The sequence below is a fragment of the Perca fluviatilis genome, chromosome 17 (genome assembly GCF_010015445.1).
Source record: "Perca fluviatilis chromosome 17, GENO_Pfluv_1.0, whole genome shotgun sequence".
In the NCBI taxonomy this organism is placed as follows: domain Eukaryota; kingdom Metazoa; phylum Chordata; class Actinopteri; order Perciformes; family Percidae; genus Perca; species Perca fluviatilis.
This window is the reverse complement of record NC_053128.1, coordinates 8,963,442-8,978,646: the sequence shown is the minus strand read 5'-3', so window position 1 is coordinate 8,978,646 and position 15,205 is coordinate 8,963,442. Positions and strand designations below refer to the sequence as shown.

Below are 15,205 nucleotides of genomic sequence, written 5' to 3'. Positions count from 1 at the left end.
GATGGAACTAGCATCTGAGGTAGAACTTCATTGGGAGGCCGAGTGCATGCGCATTTCTATTGAGATACAGCAGAAGCAATCAATCAAAACCTGAAGACTGTGAAAATACCATTAATCAATATCAAGATGTGAAAATGGCTGTCAGAAATTCTGCTGTGCACTTGTTTGTATGTTGATATTGGCACAGTGCCTGCCAGCGCTGTGAATGTACAGTACAGTACATACACAACTTATGAATCATTTATGTACGCCTGCATAAATATTCGATGCGATATACGTTCTCATGCCTAACAAATATGGCAACGCAGCTGACGGAAGAGAAAGTTTTTCCTGGCGTCAACTCGGCCGATAATTAGTGTTGTCGTACAAACACACGCCGCAGCCAAGCTGTTGCTCTTACCAGTCTCTATCTTGAAGCAGGTGGTGTGGAATTTGCCCATGTAAAACTCCACCCCGATGATGGCAAACATGACAATGGCAAAGAAAAGCAGCAGGCCGATCTGAAGCAGAGGAACCATGGCTTTCATTATGGACTTCAATACCACCTGGAGACCTGAGAGACAGAAAAACATGGGGGAGAGGGGAGGGAAGAGAGTGTTAGCAGGGCCCGGCCTATTTGTTGAAAATACCTGCTTTACACTAGGATTAAGGTTTATTGCACCTTGGGTCTTATTTTTGTTGTTGTTGGCCATCAATTCTATCAGTTAGGATAACATTGTACCCACCCAAAATAACTGCTGAGATCTGGGAACACAACATCATCACCGTTACCTGTGATGTGACAGATGCTTACTGTCTGATTGTCTGACTGCTTGTATTTTTGTCTCTAAGTTCTTTTTAGCAATGTTAACGGCTCCCAGGTCTCAGCAGCTAAACTGGTGAGTACAATGTAATTATCACCTATGAAAATGATGGTCCATCCCAAGTTGTAATAATCAGGAGGTATCTTTTAACTGTTGAAGTGAAGCCTTTACTGTAGCTGACCGGCGCTTCAATAAAAGTCTGCAGTGCACGTTTCCTTGTTTCAATGTTCTATTAACAACTTTCCAATTATATAGATGAAATGATAACTTTGTAAGACACTCAAAGTTAGACTAGTTCACTACACTTACATCTGTATCTACATCTGAAGGGTAGAGAGGTAAAGAATATATCAACATATCAAAGCAAAGAACAAAAAGAGAAAGTAGTTTCTGTAGTTTGTACAAGCCACTTTGTCTCTTGTATAATTTTTGAAATGATAATACCTTCAAATGTTAAGTGACTTACTAGGGATTCCTGACACGAGTTTCAGGGGTCTCAGCACTCTCACCGCGCGCAGTGTTCGCAGGTCAAAGTCCGAACCCACCGTGGCCAGGATTCTGTCAAACACACAGACACAAACATCCACACAGGGATGGTTCAAATCTCTGCACAGTATTTCACTGTAGCATTGATACACACACGATAAGGCTGCAAAAAACAATTATTTTAGGTTTAATCTGTTTTTTGAAAATGTCCGAAAAATAATGGAAAAAAGCCAATTAGATTCTCCAAGCACAAAATGTCTTCAAATTGCTTGTTTATTTCCGTCCAAACCCCACATGTATTGAATTTACAAAAGAAATAAAGAGAGAAAAGAATTTCAACACAAATAATCTTTCTGCCTTCTTACACACACACACACACACACACACACACACACACACACACACACACACACACACACACTAGGTTGATCACATGTGTGTCTGATTACATCATGCGCTGTTTATGTCTGCTTTACCTACAAGTGAAGGAACGACATACTGTGGCTTGCACGTGTGTGTGTGTGTGTGTGTGTGTGTGTGTGTGTGTGTGTGTGTGTGTGTGTGTGTGTGTGTGTGTGTGTGTGTGTGTGTGTGTGTGGCCACTGAGACACAGCTGGCAACCCTCATTACAGGTTGTACAGAGAGGGAGACTTAAGTGCTCCACTGAAACAGAAAAAACACATGCTCTAGGCTAAGGAGAGAGAGGGAGAGAGAGAGAGAGAGAGAGAGAGAGAGAGAGAGAGAGAGAGGGAGAGGTTAAGTTAAAGAAAGAGGGGAGGAGGAATATGATAAAAGGAATTACTGTAAAGAGATCAAGGTTAAGTGAACCGCAGCCAGGAATAATATGAATTTGATCTGGAATCTTAGACATTCCTACACATTCCCTACTATGGGAGACCTCGCTTCATTGGTGTAGATTTACATAGGGATGGTATGGGGCGTGCATATGCCAGCTTTTTAAAGAAAGCTAAAATATTCTTACCAACAATTTGACTTTTAAACAAAAGGCTGAAACTGATTTTCATGGAGCGTCAGTCTGCACTGTTGTGTGCTACAAACACACTCTGTTGGCAAGGTCATTACACATAAACTGTCACTCAACAGAATTTATTTTTGTAATGTCAGTTTCTATCCTGTATAGCTATATTTTGCAAATCTGTCCAACAACGGCGGAGAGACAAAATAATAGATGGAGAGAAGTCTGTCTCAGATTGTTGAGAGAAATGAAACTAGCCCGATTACTAGACTGAATTGCCATATCGGTTTCCGTTCGCTGAAAAAAAAACAATCATGATGCGTTTTTTAAAACACATTTGAGAATAAATGATATTATTTATAACATCCCAAATGGGCATGTTTTTTTAAACCTCTCAGTTAAGTACCGTCGGGAGCCCCAGAGCAGGCAGAAAATCCTCAAGGGTACAATAGCTTTTATATGGAGGGTAGCATACACACATGGCTGACTGAAAGAAATACAACACACACACACACACACACGGAAAAAAAGTAGAAAACAAGAAAGGTCGCTTATTGCTCCCTGGTTACCAGTTGGCATGGTAACCGATAAAGCACATCTGTGCTTGGGATGGGAATTATCATTATGGATGATATCAGTCTGCTGTGATGAAAGTCCCTGTTATGTAATACTATAGAATATATTGTTTATACATATTTCATGAACAGGCTTTGCAGTTTATGGCATTCTTAGACAGTGATAGATTTCCATATTCTCCATTTTATAATTTTCTCATTACTTTTTTATTTTTCATACTGTTTTTTTAAATTTTCAGCTCAATTGTAGGAAACCATAGATTTAGACATAAGCAGTGAGAGGAAGGAACCACAAAGAGATCGATCACAGCTGTAAAGAATTAAGTACACATCCAAACCCTTTCTCTGTCTCGGTCTCTTTCCATGGTGCTCGACATCTAAACCCACTCTGTGTCTCTTTTCACACATTCTAGTCAAAATGGATCCATAAACCTGTTTCAGATCAAAGGCCTTTCTACATGCAGCTGAGAAATACAGCCTTTTTCTGCCCAAATTTGGAGGGTACAACTGGTGTGTCTTTTGCAGCCCTCCTCGGTATCCCACAATCCATTGCAGTTCAATAGAGCATTTATGTGCCCCTTATCACCACTGAAGTAAAGATGCCATGGACGGTGTGGGTGTGGACGGGTTTCAATTAGAAGCAAATACAATTAATGGAGACTGTGGAAACAACACAGCCACCTGTTCTTGGTATGACATTAATGGACCAATGAGAGGCAAGTAAGAATAGTCTATTCACTGTACCTAAAGCCACAGTGATCTGATGAAACAGAATAAAAAGAGGATATAAAACATGAATCATGCCTCTGCGCTGTTTTTATATCCTCAGCAATCAATAACTCACTTTGTTCGGCTAAGTGCACACATGTTTGTGTGTCTGTGTGTGTGCATGTTGCCTGTGATTTGATGAGTGTGTAGACAGACAGTCGGGCAGGGAAAGAAGCTATGAGTTTTAATATCCCTTTATCATCACCACAATATATCCATGTGGGCGCCAGACACCAGCAGAGGAAATATGGAGGGTGATGCTATCATCCGTCTCACACACACACACACACACACACACACACACACACACACACACACACACACACACACACACACACACACACACACACACACACACACACACACACACACACACACACTTATTATCAAATTCACAAATACATTTACAAAGACACATTTATACTAAAGTAATACATTACATAATTTCCAAATAGGTGTACAAATTCACACATACACAATAAAGTACCCATTTCCTGTGTGGTTCATTAAATTTATATCCTGTGATTTAGCCTTTCCTCGCTGGAATAAAAATAGAACCTCAACTAGTTTAAGCTTGAAGGAACAATGGCAGAACAAGACGGAGAGATACGAGTGATTCATGCTACCCATCAAAAGCTGTAGGAAGGAACACACACTTCACTTCATTTAGTTGTCTATTAGTTGTTGTTCTTCGTGCAAAAATATGTGACTTGGAAGAAAATGTACGATTGATAATGATGTTCAATCCCGGGTGAATGCTTTTACAATCAAATTACACTTTCCTCCTCACGGTTCGATGGGTGAGCTTTCATCAACGTGAATGGAAGTGTAAAGTGGCCAACGACTGAACACAATGGTTGACATGCTCACCAGGAGACAATGTTTGAACACAGCCCTCCTCGTTAAATATAAGAGCTTTAGAATGCTAACGTTGCTATGGGATGTGTCAATAGGGAACTATCTGCTAAGTTAGCCATAACAACAAAGTGTCAAAGACAAATTCAGGGCTGTTTGTTTGGCAGCTTGTTGAGCTTTAAGAAAAAAATATTAATTGAACTTTGAAAGTATAGTTTTACATTTTGGAAAATGCTCTTGTACGCTTTTTTTTGCCAAGAGCAAGATGAGAAGATTAATACCACTCTCATGTCTGTACGATAAAAAGTGTAAAGCTACAGCCAGCAGCCAGTTAGCTAGCTTATCATGTAGACTGCAAGCACGGGCAAACAGCTAGCCTAGCTCTGTCCAAAGGTAAAAAACTAAACAAAAGTCTGCCTAACCAGAACCTCTAAAGCTCACCAATCAACAAGCTAGATCTTGTTTGTTTAGAGTGTACAAAAACTGAAGTGTAAAAACAACATGTGGATTTGGCGGTGCAACATGGCGGGCTGCGTGGAAGAGGACCCACTCCCCTATGTAGAGATTAACAGCTCCTTCCAAGCTAACGAAAACACAAACCTTCTTAGCTTCAGGTGATTACTCGCTAATGAAAACATAATTATGAATACTGTATTCCATTCCTGCCATACCCTTAAATTCTACATACTGCTCCTTCAAGAGATAGGCAAAGTCATATCCCAACATTTTCAATGATTCATTTAAAGAAAGTGACAGAAAATAGCTTTAATAAAAAAAATAAATAAATAAAAAACAGGAGGTGGAAAGATGTAGCTGAGAAAAAGAAGTAAAATGGAGAAACACACCCTTCTCGTGAGGCTGTGTGATGTAGTTTAATTACTGCGACCCTGCCCAGCTGGGGGCCGGGGGATGTGATTGAGTTCTTCACACATCCCAGTAAGTGGAGACGGAGGCTCCCAGAGGACACACAAGAGAATATGGTGCTGAAAACCTGACTGAATAACCCCCTGCCTACCTGTCTGTCTAAACATTACCAGCTGGTCACGGTGTCTGTCTGTCTGTCTGTCTGCATGCTTGTCTGCCCCACATCTGAACAAAACAAACTAGTGAATATTTTAACTACCATACCTGCTCGTCAAGCTGGCGCTGTTGTATTAAATATGTCCATCTCCCTGCCTGTCAGTTCATCTTAGGGGTCAGAGAATTATCCCTGAACCAGTCACCAGTCTATGCGGGGGTCTAAAATGAATTTGAACTATTTCAACGCCTGTTGAAACACGTCAAACATTTTGAAGTGTTCCTGCTTTGTTCTGGAGGAACTCAATCCTTGCCTTGCCCTTACCACTAAGGCAAGGCATGGTTATTAAAGCTGTTATTACTTTCACCTGGTGACACCCACTGTAGTGGGGGCTACCACAGAAGTGGGTTTGAGTACTTGTCAACAAGTCAAAATTATCTCTGAAATGTCTATTCTATCCCATTAACAAGAGCGCATTGGATGTGCAGGCAGACACACACAGACAACACACAATGTAGGAAACAGACCTCATCATTAGACACAGACCATTTCTTGCCAATTAGACCCCGTTTCTATCATCTCGTCAATGGGAAACGAGGCAACCAATCACGAGACGGGCTTCAGTATGTAACATCCTGTGTGTGAGCAAAAGTGGAGTGTGCGCGCACGCGTGCATGAGTGCGTGCGTGCGAATGGTGGTGGGCCGTATCGTTGTGACGTTATATGATGTGAGTGGACAGCTGTGACAGATTCAGTAGAGCAAGCATTTTCCACAATGCACATGAGGACAGAAGGGGGTACTCATGAACTCATCGTGGCTGCCAGAGCCACTCGCCATCAAACATGGCTGCTGTTGTATAGCACACACACACACACACACACACACACACACACACACACACACACACACACACACACACACACACACACACACACACACACACACACTTCTTATTAGACTCATAAACAAGTCAAAGACAAGGGACTAAAAATACAAGCTAGCTCACATCCTCAGGCTACGATGTAACTGATTTTTCTGATCACGCTCGATCAGCTCGGGTCTGACAACCTCTTATTTCCTTTACATCCAACAAAACTGCCGAGAAACAATTGAGATATTGTTTCAGTAAATTGTGTGAGACCTCAGAGAAGTGGGTTTTCTAAGGTGGAATCAACCTTTCCACAAGTTCAAACTACAACAAAAATAGCGTGGCGTGTGCAGATTATTACAGAATTTAACTAAAATGACTTTACTAATTAGTGACATTACCTCATATACCCCCCAGGGGAAAAAAAGCTAACCGACATAAAATAAACAATTAACATTGCTACAGGATTTGATTTTTTGGATGTTGTGTGTTTTTCAATATAAAGCATTTTTCTGAGTAAACAAAGTTTACAACAGACTATAATGAATGCCCTTTGCATCTTTTCCAATGATGAATTCAAAGTAATGCGTATTGGGTATACTTTCCGCTCCTTAATATCCATATTTCAATACCCTTTTCTAGCTAGCTCATATAACCGTAATAGGTTTAAATGTGCCTGCTTTCTTATAGCTCACATTATAATAACCAAGCAGGTTTAATAATACTTGGACATAATAGAAAATGTGATTTTGCCACTGGTAGAGTTAGATGAGAAGCTTGATATCAATTTAACAACCTGATCTCACAGAAATCAAAAAAGTAAAAAACAAAAAAAGTCAACGCTGACTTTTGGTTTCAAGTGACACGAGCAGCGGCCTTCTGGGTGAAATCCACCCCGTCCCCTGATGTGGACTTTGAGACAGAGCTGTGTTGATCCAGCAAAGGGTCCTAGTTGACTTTCCAATGGCATTGTTTCCATGGTGCCACTTAATGTGGTGTTAAGAGGTTGTGGTCATTTGAGGTATTTCAGTCTACCATTTAATCTGGGGTTGTTTTGCATGGTTTAACCCTTTCCTGTTTCAACATGAAAAAGGTCCACGTGCACAAAGACAGGTCAATGTAGAAATTGTTTTCCCAGATTGTTGTGGAAGAACTTGACTGTCCTGCACAGCCTGCACAGAGCCCTGACCTCAACTAGGGCTGGGCAATATATCGATATTATATCGATATCGTGATATGACCCTAGATATCGTCTTAGATTTTGGATATCGTAATATCGTGATATGACATAAGTGTTGTCTTTTCCTGGTTTTAAAGGCTGCATTTCAGTAAAGTACTTTTCTGAACTTACCAGACCGTTCGAGCTGTTCTATTATTTGCCTTTACCCATTTGGACATTATGGGCCCTATCTTGCACCCAGCGCAATTGACTTTGTACACCGACGCATGTATCATTCCTATTTTGCACCCGACGAACAGCGGCTTTTTCCCTCCACAGACTCACGTCGGTAAATTAGGGAATGAACTTGCGCTGCCGGGGGCGGTTCAGCAAAAAGAGGAGGCATGTTCAGGCGCAAACGTTCCCTGGTGCTATTTTGCAGTTTCAGAAAAAATTCCGCCACAGACCAGGAAAAACCTGGTCTAAAGTCAGTGGCGCGTTATTCAGATGCTATTTTAAGGGCGCATGCTTGGCTGTAATGTAGAGTATAGACACTGCGCATACATTTTGCTTCTCTCATCTCACGGACCCAGCAGTTCCCATTTTTGCAAACCATACATAAATACAAGGAAAAATATGACCTTGTTTTACACAACATGTATGAATCATGGATGTGTTGATGATATAAATGAGGAAATATTAGAGGACTTAAGGAGATGTGATGTTGAACTGCATGTGCCGATTAGGGTTGGGTACCGAAACCCGGTTCCACTATGGTACAGGTTCCTACGCAAACTGTAGTATTCGGACCGGATTAGAACGCAAATTTCGGTTCCTCATTTCGGTTCCGACTGAAATATTTTCCCTCTGTCGCTCCGGACAGCTGCAGACTATTTTTTTCTTTTTCCCTTTTCTGCCGAGTGGCGCACGTGCCCGCTCGCAGTGTGAAGCGCGTGTCCGAGCTATTCGACATGCACTCTACTATCACAGCTGATAGACGGCTTTTTGTACACGCTCTGAAACGGACGTAAAAATATCACACTTTCTCTGTAGTCTACCGTTAGCTAGCTACCGTAAATGTAGGCTACTTTTAAAATGGCATATTTTCCCTCTGGGCTCACCAAAACGGACGTAAAAGCATATTAACCATTCACTGACTGCACGTGATCGCTAGTAAACATATTACACTTACTCTGCTGTCTATCGTTCAGGACAAGACCCTGTAGCCTGGTGGTGGGGGAAGCGAGACAGCCTCCCCAAATTGTCTGCCCTTTCAAACTCCTACCTGGGTGTGTACAGACCTCTTGGACACCGTCTGAGAGAGTTTTCTCCTATGCAGTAAGCCTACATGCCATAAGTCAGGAGAGGTATCCTATCTTACCAGAGAAGGCAAATATGGTCATTTTTCTGCAAAAGAACTGCTAAAGTTTGAAGCTGGTAGGCATACCAACTCAACAACATTTATTTTGTTGTTACTTGTTAATAGTGTAACTGTTTGTTAAATTATTGTAGTTGTGTGTTAGGTGACTTAGGTTTACTTATTATATATTTAAGTACTTTAAAACATTAATATATTGTTAAATTTAAATAATTAAAAAAAAAAAAAAAAAAACTCCATAAAAAGCCTTTCTTTTATGTCATTTTTCAGTTTTTCAAGAATCGGTTTAGGAATCGTTTAGGAATCGGAATCGTTTTAAAAGTACCGGTTCGGCATCGGAATCGTAAAAATCCAAACGGTACCCAACCCTAGTGCCGATGCAACTTAACCCAAATGCCCCAGCAGCAGCAGCAGCACGGGAGAGGAGAGACAGAAGAGCTGCAACGTTTGTAGTGAGGTAAACTCGGTCTAGTGTTAGACTACATTGCAAAAATATCACCATGCACTCATAACCTCGTGATTCAGTGAGAGTGAGCCCAAAACATTGGAAAGTATGTTTTTGTGACATTTCTTTATTTACACTTTGTCAAAAAGAAAAATCGATAGCAAACGTCGGTCTCCTCGGCTGTGAACCGCTCCTGGCGTGCGCCCATGGATGTATTAAGAGCGTGTGCCTAGCAAATCCGCCATTATAATAGCAATCCGCCATGAAACAAGTGTGCCTGCTTTTAAAGGGAAAGTGAGATAACGCTCTGATTGGTTTATTGCACGTTACGTCCAAACCACACCTATGAGTAATGTAGCTACTTCAGACCAACCCATTTTAGATTTGCGTCAGGCGCAAGAGTCATTTATCCCGCTGTTATAATAGCAACAGCGCCCGAGATCCGCCCACAAAGCTACTTGCGTTTGGTGTTTGATACTTGCATTTCAGATCGTTAAAATAGATTCCTAAATCCACATTACAGATGATTATTTATCTAAAATCTAAGTGTGAAGATATTTTGTCAAAGCACCAATTGTCAACCCTACAATATCGCCGCAATATCGATATCGAGGTATTTGGTCAAGAATATCGTGATATCTGATTTTCTCCCTATCGCCCAGCCCTAACCTCAACTCGATCCAACACTTTTGGGATGAACACTGGGACACTGACTGAGAGGCAAGAGTGGGTGAAAGTCTTGTGTTTTCCCCGGAACTTATTGCAGGACACAAACTCCACTCCCCTACTTGAAAGCCCTGTGTTTTAGGACCCACCAATCCACACCGACGACCTCCCTACGCAGTCTTATACTGTATTGAATAGGTAGAATACATACGAATTACAGTGCATCACATTTTGTAGCTATATATACGAATGATTCATGAGAACAGCCTGTGTAAATATATCTCTGGACAAGTGCAACCACCACCAACACTTTACTGGGGATTATTAAAACCTAGTAAATAAAGAGTGGAAAAGCCGTATCCGACCAGTGTGTGCACTGCTCAGGTGGAGGTCTGAGATGTGTTGTTTAGCCAACGCTTGCATAGTCCCGACTCAGTAACACAAACAAAACAGCCAAAGAGTAGGTGTTCCCCCTTTACAACCCCCCCCCACCCCCTTCTCTACCTCCACTCCTCCTGTTCCCTCCTTCTCCTCCTATGGTACATTTGACTGTCAATTAATCCCAGTAATGAATCCCTAGTAAAGTTGTTGCTCCTTAGTGCCACAGCCAGATTAGTTACTCATGGTTCTTTTTACGCATGCTGTTGTTGCCCCTCCCAGTCATTTATGACTACAGAGAACACATTTGCAAACCTTCCTTCCTAACCTTAACATTATTTCCTGCACGTTGTCCCTCTCAAAACAAACATACGCTGTGTCCCAATTGATTGCTGCATACTAATTCTTTATATCCTACAAGAACACATAATTTACACAGTGAAGAGTACACAACGACTAGAGGGGCTCTAAGACAGTCAGACCCAGTCCAGTTAGACCTGATCCAAAATATAGTGGACCCAAACAGACCCAGATAAAGAGAGAACATCAACGCTAGCAGCAGCAAGAGGCTCCACCAATTAACGAGCATCTGTGAGCAGCAATGCCTTTCATTTCCCCTGAATTCCACAGTTTCAATTCTCTCTGCCTCAAAAAGAATATTTCTCTCCAGTTATGATAGACTGAATGATTTGGACTTGGGTTACTAACCGAGTGGAGCCACGAATACCTCATTTAGAGCCTCTGTGATAGTGAGACTTCTCATTAAAAGGAATCTGGCTTGGAAGTTTGCCTAAAACCATTAAATTTTTAAGGGCTAACCTGAATCTTTCACGGCAGAGGATGTCCAATAAATCATTTGGCCAATGCTGGAATGAAAGTATTTTGGATGTTTTCCAATGCTGGGGTACAACCTTTTTTCACTCTGTCAATGTCCGTCAGTGTGCTACATACAGTGTAGCACTGTATGCTTTTATGGAAAGTACCCCATGCCAATCTCTAGGTATGGTGAAGGGTATGTGATGATGTGGGGCTATTTTAATTCCAAAGGCCAAGGGAACTTTATCAGGATGCATAGTATCCTGGATCCATGAAATAACTGGCCTTTAAAAATAAACATCTGCCTGCCTCTATGGGAATTTAACATAGGGGTGTACTGACTTATGCCCCCTGAATTTTAAGGATTAACATTTATTTATTTACGATACATTATTCATTCACAAAGAAAACTGGTGTCCTTAAAGGTTGGATTGTTCCTCATTTTTTTAATTAAGGCATTAAAGGTGCCCTGCCACACGTATTTCATTACTTTGTGATGATGTCTGAAGTTCTACCATGGACTAACATTTTTTGTGGAAAAAATGCCTTGGTTACCTTGTTTCAAGCCATTCTATTGTGGTATAGAAAACCTATAGGAAGACTCAGCTCAATTTCTGCCAGTTCTCATTAATATTCAACAAGCTAAGCTGTTTGAATTTGATTGGCTAACAGCTAGCCAATGAGAGCCTGGCTATCAGAATGCTTTACCCAGCCCAACTGGGCGAGCACATGAATAGTAATGAGCTCAGGCAATATGATGTCAGACTGACCAGCTTTTGTAATTGGCCTGATTTCTCTGCCTATTTCTTTTCAGTGGCTAGAGCTGACAGAGCAGGTAGCAGTTCATTTTCACATTCAGAACATAACACAAAAACATATGGACCTAACATATTTCAAAAAATGAAAGTAAAAACAGTTTTGTATGGCAGGGCACCTTTAAGATCAATTTCCAAAAGATGATTTTTTTATTCCTCTTTTTAGTCAACTTTAGCATGGGTTCATAAACTTAAGAGTGCCACTGTACTAATTCTAGGCAGGACTTTAATATGTAGTGTGTTCACACTGGAAACGTGACAAAGTTAAAATGTACCCTGTGGAGTTTGTTTAATACTAGCAGCACTGCGAAGCAATGCTTTTATGACTGGGACCCCTTTAGTTTGCACGAGGATGCGGGTGACACGGTGCACATGCCGATGGGTTCATGCTATTCCACTAATCTACAGGTGATGGAAAGCAGCAATGGGTATTACATCAGTGGAGAACCATCAGGGCCCTCTAGGCCCTCACAGTGTGCTTAAAGATATTCTAAAAATTATATTTAAAAATTCATGGCTGGACTAGCATCTGAGTATTTGTTTCAGAGCTGGAATTATCATGCAGTGCTATAAGAGAAGACGCAGTAAGCTAGGCTGGAAGTTATTTTCTTGACAATGGAAAGGGGGCTCAGAGGGCGAGGGAGGTTTAAGACCTAGGTTCGCTACATGGATATAAACAATGCAAGTTTCAAACTTTTACAAATGTTTTCTTATTTAGACCTCAAGTACACACAATGTAGTTAGGGGAGTAACAATGTAAACAGAATCTTTGTTTACAAGAAAACTCCGCCTGGCATCTTTAAACCTGGACTAACTGATTTTTGGGGGGCACTTTAGGGCAGCAGAAAAAACACAAATAGAACTCTATGAGAGAGTCAAATTGCAGGCCTGACAGCTTAACAATGAGCTGAAACTCACTTTCAAGCCGTGTAAAGCCAAGGAGATCTCTGTAGGCTTATCACTAGGAGCGACCACTTTCACTCTTGTTTTGTAAAAATATTGATGTCAGTATGGATATTTAATCCTTTTGATGGAAACTACTGCCCTGCAATGTGATGTGCAAGAGAATAAAAGCTTCAAAACATAAATAAATAAATGAATTGACAGCTCTTGGAAAAAAAAAAGAAGAAAAAAACCTCCTCAGAAAAAAGAATTCTCGTAATTCAGTTGCATTCCAATGTCACAATTTGATGTCTGTCATTGGAAGTCATGTCAACACATCAAACTACTAGGGCTGTCCTCAACTAAAGAAATTCTTAGTCGACTAACACTCATATGATTTTATCTAACTAATCGATTAGTTGATTTAAAATACAGATCTGTAAAACTGAGTTTCTCCACAAAGAATCATGCAATAGCGCCACTTTAAATCTTGCAGTTATCAGAGATGTGCTCATACGTTTCTCGGAAATTAGTTATTCAGCATGAAAAAGCATAAAAAATGATCTAAACGACCGATTACTCGACTAAAACGGGGCAGCCCTACACTGTCCAAGGTGTTCCAATAAAAGCACTGCAGATAACCCACCACCACACATGGACCCAGACAGGAAGCAGATGCACAAGTGAGAACATTGAGTTACTGTACATTTTTAGATGACACAAATCAGAGCTGCAAAGATGAATCAATAAGTTGTCAAATATTAAATTAATCACCAATTATTTCCATAATCGAATCATCGGTTTAGGTAATTTTATTTTAGGAAAATTAAATTTGTGATTGCTGCTTCTTAAATGTGAATATTTTCTAGTTCTACAAAACAAGACGTTTGACGACGTCACTGATCGACATATTTCACCATTTTATAGACCAAACAACTAATTGATTAATCGAGAAAATTGACAGATTAATCGACAATGAAAATAATAGATAGTTGCAGCCCTAGCACAAATAGTAAAGTAGTGACATGCCTGGCAATCTGTGTTTGGTGTACACGTTTCATTCAAGTTTTGATGCTCAAATTTTAGGATTATGGTTTCAATTGTATTGATATATCAGTAGCAAAAACAGGAGTACCGCATGTACTGTACAGTAATCCAGCCATTGAATACCATCATATTTTTTACTGTATGAGCATTATTGTAGAGGACACGTCCCCCCAAGGAGACATCCTGACAAGATGTGCTGTGATTCATGTGTGGGAATGCAATCAACCCCAGCCTCCACAGCTGAATCGTTTGTGGAACGCTGCATGGGCGAGACGTTATGGCATGGGTAGACTCTCATTGTCGTGATCATGAGGTACATCACTGGAAATGTAGCCTGGAGGGGTTTAATGAATCTGGTCCTTCATATAAAACTATATTTTCTGTGTGACCCTCTTCTGGCTGTACAGTGTATATATAAGTGCAATACATTTCAAGTAAAAACAAACTTTACCAGGGCGCTTACTAAAAAAAGCTAATAAAGAACAACAGAGAGAAAGAAGAGCAGACACAAACATTAATAAAAGTAAGATTAATATAGAGCCAGACAGTACAGATATTGAAATATTTGACAGAATGTGTTTCTCTCAGCCAGAGGAAGTCCTATAACTAATGAAATATAACATACGATTAGCAAATATCCTATGTCTCCATTCTTCTCCACCTGCAACTCTAAACAAAGACCAAACAGAAAAATGATCGTATTCTACAATGTCTGCCAATATGATATCATATATCAACAAATATGTGTTTTTATGGCTGCACCATTCCATCAAATATGAATTACTCTAGTAATTGTCCACACAAGCATATTTATCTATATCATAAGCACCTTTTATGAAAGACCAACTATAATGAATTGCATTGTGAAACTAAAATACTACCAAGCTATATAAAAGTATGTAGACCAATCTTTGCACATTTTATGACAATCCAATTGAAAGGCCGATATTTGCACTGGTATTTGAATCAAACTATAAATGGTTCCAGTGTACAGTATATGTAATGGATAATGTAGAGCGGGTCATTATTGTGAAGTAAAACCATGACAGGGTGATCTATAGAAATAAGATATATTATATTTTAATTCACTCCGTAGCAGGCAGTTAGCTGTTAACTGCTAAGGTTTATGCAAGTGGTACGTTGATGATGTCACCAACATGCAAATAAGTATGAAGTCATCTAGCAACTTTAAGCGACGTTTGAACTATAGTGCTGGCTACTTTCATCGTAAAAAAGTTGGCAACACTGATCGAGTATTCAACAAGGCTG

The 15,205-nt window shown here is 40.3% G+C and overlaps 1 protein-coding gene across 3 annotated transcripts in view; it reads right to left on the bottom strand.

Moving 5' to 3' along the window:
* Nucleotides 1-15,205, bottom strand: part of cacna1bb (calcium channel, voltage-dependent, N type, alpha 1B subunit, b) — a 226,803-nt gene that overhangs the window by 152,303 nt on the left and 59,295 nt on the right. For all 3 annotated transcript variants that reach the window (XM_039780356.1, XM_039780357.1, XM_039780358.1), the window contains 2 exons: nt 1,270-1,361; nt 401-553 (listed from right to left, as the gene is read on the bottom strand). In XM_039780356.1, coding sequence (XP_039636290.1) covers nt 401-553; nt 1,270-1,361 — 245 coding nt within the window. The remainder of the gene's footprint in view (nt 1-400; nt 554-1,269; nt 1,362-15,205) is intronic.